General features: G+C 37.5%; 1 protein-coding gene across 1 annotated transcript; it reads left to right on the top strand.

Moving 5' to 3' along the window:
- Positions 1–4059, top strand: LOC105133182 (protein REVEILLE 6-like). The gene is made up of 8 exons (XM_011037046.1): positions 1–364; positions 508–565; positions 1189–1312; positions 1408–1584; positions 1668–1772; positions 2593–2702; positions 2819–2878; positions 3591–4059. Exons 1-8 carry the CDS (start codon positions 129–131, stop codon positions 3672–3674), a joined length of 954 nt encoding a protein of 317 aa, XP_011035348.1. The 5' UTR covers positions 1–128; the 3' UTR covers positions 3675–4059.

Raw genomic sequence — 4059 nt, 5'->3', positions numbered from 1 at the left:
AACCATAATCCCCAAAATCCCCACAGCATCCAATCATCTCCTCCACTTCTATCTCTCTATACAAAACCCATCGATTCAAAACACAGAAAAAAACCCACCAAAACCAAAAACCCATTTCTTCTGCTTCAATGGTATCAAAAAACCCGAACCCGGCTGACGGATCTTATCTGGATCCAACTGGAATGGCAGCATTACCTGGACTCTCACCTTTCCCTACAACAACAACGCCGCCAACAACCACAACGACGTCTTCTTCCACATCGGAGGATCCGAATAAGAAGATCCGGAAACCTTACACGATTACCAAATCCAGAGAGAGTTGGAGTGAACCGGAACATGACAAATTTCTCGAAGCTCTTCAGTTGTAATTAACTATTGATTGATGTTTTGATGATAACCCATTTGTTTAATTAGGGTTTTGTAGTATTTTTATTTTTTTGAGAAATTCTGAATTTTGAGATAAATTGGGAGGATTTTGTTCTTGTTTTGATTGGTTTTGTGTGCCAGGTTTGATAGAGATTGGAAAAAGATTGGAGCTTTTATTGGCTCAAAGACTATTATTCAGGTATTGTCTACATATATGAAATGTGTGCATTTAATTGCATTTTGATAATTTTGGCGGAAGTTAACTTGTTTCTGTGCTCGCGCTCGTGTTTTATTTAATTACTTTTTTGGTTAATAATTTGGAGTTAAAAGTTTGTGTTAGGGTTAAGTTTCAGGAAGTGTTAGTTTCATGTTAAGTAGTTTGTGTGATTTCAAGTATGGTGTAATAAGGGTTTTTCTGATATTAGTGTTTTGTTGCCTTGGAGTGATTAAAATGGCTTGATTTGTATACGGGGTTTCGAAAGATTAGTATTTTGTTGTCTTGAAGCTGTAAAGATTGATAAAGGGCTTGATTCTTGTTAGGGGTTCAAAGAGTAGTGTAAAGCCATGGAGTTGTGAAAAATGATGTTTTGTTTTTCTTTTTGGTTGCTAAAGAGATCTGCTATATAGTTTTATGGTTAGTATGAAAAGCATGGATTTTATGTGGTATTTTTTGTGTTTCGATGAATTCTGCTGTTGAATTATTTAGAGGCTTGTTAAGCAGTCTGTCTTGTATTATGAATATTGTGTCCGGTTGTGTTTTTGAACATTGGAGACTGAAATTAGAGGTGCTTATGAGAAACTTTTGAAATTGAATTTTTGCAGATACGAAGTCATGCACAGAAGTACTTTTTAAAGGTTCAGAAGAGTGGAACGAGTGAGCATTTGCCTCCACCACGGCCCAAAAGGAAGGCTGCTCATCCATATCCTCAAAAAGCTTCAAAAAATGGTGAGTAGTGCATTTATTTAGTATTCTTAGTGCCTTCAAGGTCAATGCATAAACAGCACAATGCAGTCCTGACTTGCATGTATTGTACTTGGCAGCCATAGTGCTTTCACAACCATCAGAGGCTTTTCAATCATCGTCTGCTCCCCTTGAACCTGGATATGTCTTAAGGCCTGATTCGTCTTCAATACCTATGAACCCCATTGCTAGTGCCGCTGTTGCTTCTTCTTGGACAAACAATGTGCCAGCTGTTAGTTTATCAAACCAAACAAAAGGTTTGTAACATCAACCTTGTAAACATTGCTGGCATTGTTGTTAAATTAAGCATGGTCATATTTGTTTCCTCATTACTTTGCAGGACCAGTAGCAGCTAATAATTGTTGCAGCAGCACTGAGAGCACTCCAAGAACAAAACCAATTGTGAAAACAGCTGAGCAAGGGAATCATGGTCATTCAAGGAGAGGTGAGGTTTTCATTTCATTTCTTCAACACCATAATCTGTGTACTACCAATTTAATGCAGTAATGATATTTGACCCTGTAAATACTTGATTCATGTCCAATTTCTGAAGTTAGGCTAAAATGCAAAATGCAGTTTTTGTGGATAAAGGTCAAAAGCTTAAAGAAATAGATATGGTGTCAAATATGACAGCTCTCCAAACTTATGTGTGTGCCTGCCCAAACATGCATGTTGATATTATGCTGTAGATGTCTGTCTCTGCTGGCTTTATGTGACCATTTATACTTCTCTTTTGTAGAGATCATTGATAAGAATATTTTTTCCTTTTATGGTAAATGATGTCCTTGCAGCATTCTGAACTTTTAACATGCATTCAAGTTTGAAATGATCACTGGCCATAGAGCTGGATGGTGACAAATACTGAGTTGCTTGAAATTTTTCCTGTTATCTTTTCATTGATGACTGAAAGTTAAATACTACTCCCCTCATGCCAAATGTTTTATCAGATTGCCACTGTTAGGTTGCTCCCTTACACATGGTGCATCAGCGCATCTTATTAGAGGGTTATATAGATGGATGCAGTCTAATTTTGTTCTGTCATTCAGTTAGAATGTTTAAGTGGTTACCATGAATTTAGACCTTTCTGCATAAGACAGACTTTTTTGCATTTTTACATATATGCTCCCTTTTGGGTCCCTTTTTCTCTTTAGACCTTTTTTTTTGACATAGACAGCCTTGATGAGTTTCTCTCTTTATGCTAGTTTTTAATTTTGTGTTTCATTTGCACTCAGTTTTTATCACTCACACTGTCCCTTTGTTTGCAGTTCTGCCAGACTTTTCTCAGGTATATGGCTTCATCGGCAGTGTCTTTGATCCGAATGTTACTGATCAATTGCAGAATCTTAAGAAAATGGACCCTATAGATGTTGACACGGTATGTTTGTGCCCAACCTCTACCATTTTGTTTTTCTATTGTTATAAGGTTATTGTGCACTACACATCTCTCACTGTTTAAAATTTCATTTATTTTTCTTCGTGGTTTCTTTGCAGGTGCTATTGCTGATGAGAAACCTCTCACTCAATCTTGCCAGCCCAAGTTTTGAGGAACATGTAAGTGCCCTTTCAAAAATGTAATTCTGTTTATTGCTTACTGCTGTTTCGTCGGCTCAAGTTTTAATAATATCATGTATTCGTGTCTGCATGCACGTAATAATGAAACATACATGGCATCATATGGAAAATATCTTGTGCTCAATGAGGCAATGTTCTCTTTTGCAATCACATCAAGTGTACTTGAGAGTTTAGACACTCCTTGTGTCGTGCGTCAGTTATAATATCATGTATTCGTGTCTGTGCATGCACTTAATAATGAAACATGGCACCATATGAAAAATATATTGTGCTCAATGGGGCAATGTTCTCTTTTGCAATTACATCAAGTGTACTTGAGAGTTTAGACCGTGTGTCGTGCATCAGATAGCAAACTGGCCTTTCCTGTTTTCATCTCTGTAGGACGTACCGGAACCTAATAGCTCACAAGATAAATCATGTCGTAGAAAGAAACTTGTTAGTATGTATAACCAGCCATGGGTTTGGAGGCCATGATCAGTCAATGGGCCTCTCCATTCATTCTATTTCCTTCATTTGCCACGGGTGGGGTCTAGTTGTTCATATGGATGGCCAACTGATTTTTTTCAAATGCCCATGGCCTGTTTTATCACTAGTATCTTTTGTCCCAGAATGTAGCTCGCCAAAAATACTGTTTTATCAAAACCAGCTAATTCAATCTTGTATTTTGACGTGCTCTATCCTATTAATGCAGAGAAACTTGCTCTCTTCCCAGGAGATCGACTCAGAAACCATTGGTGCCAACAATAATGCGGACCAATCAATGAATGTTGCTTAATTTTGGTGGGGAAACAAGGTCAAACAATATTTCAGCGTTGTTGCATGTGCATCATGTTTGTTTTTCAGACAACTATTACCGACGTTTATTAGCTGGTTTGCCAGGAAAAAGATAGCGATCGGAAAACTTTAATGCCAGCTATTAAAGGCATCTGCTTCAGTTTTTCTGTCACCAGCTTCACATGTTTGTTAGGCCATCAATTGCAGAGTTTGTAAGTAGTAACTTTTGTCCTCCTCCTATGTATATATGGGAAAGGGAAAATCCACCATAATGTATAATAAATAGTTCAAGAGTGTATAGTGATCTCATGGTCAGCATGTATAGTGCCAAATCACAAGTTTTGACTTTCACCATGTAAGCAACATTCATCCTTTCTGTTGTTACT

This window comes from Populus euphratica, unplaced genomic scaffold, assembly GCF_000495115.2.
Source record: "Populus euphratica unplaced genomic scaffold, PopEup_1.0 scaffold110.1, whole genome shotgun sequence".
NCBI lineage: Eukaryota > Viridiplantae > Streptophyta > Magnoliopsida > Malpighiales > Salicaceae > Populus > Populus euphratica.
The sequence above is the reverse complement of the archived record's forward strand: the minus strand, read 5'-3'. Positions and strand labels throughout refer to the sequence as shown.

Coding starts and splice junctions, on each gene's coding strand:
- LOC105133182 (XM_011037046.1), top strand. CDS start 129: ATGGTATCAAAAAACCCGAACCCGGCTGACGGATCTTATCTGGATCCA. Junction 1,585..1,667: donor TTTATCAAACCAAACAAAAG/GTTTGTAACATC, acceptor ATTACTTTGCAG/GACCAGTAGCAGCTAATAAT. Junction 2,879..3,590: donor GCCCAAGTTTTGAGGAACAT/GTAAGTGCCCTT, acceptor CTATTAATGCAG/AGAAACTTGCTCTCTTCCCA.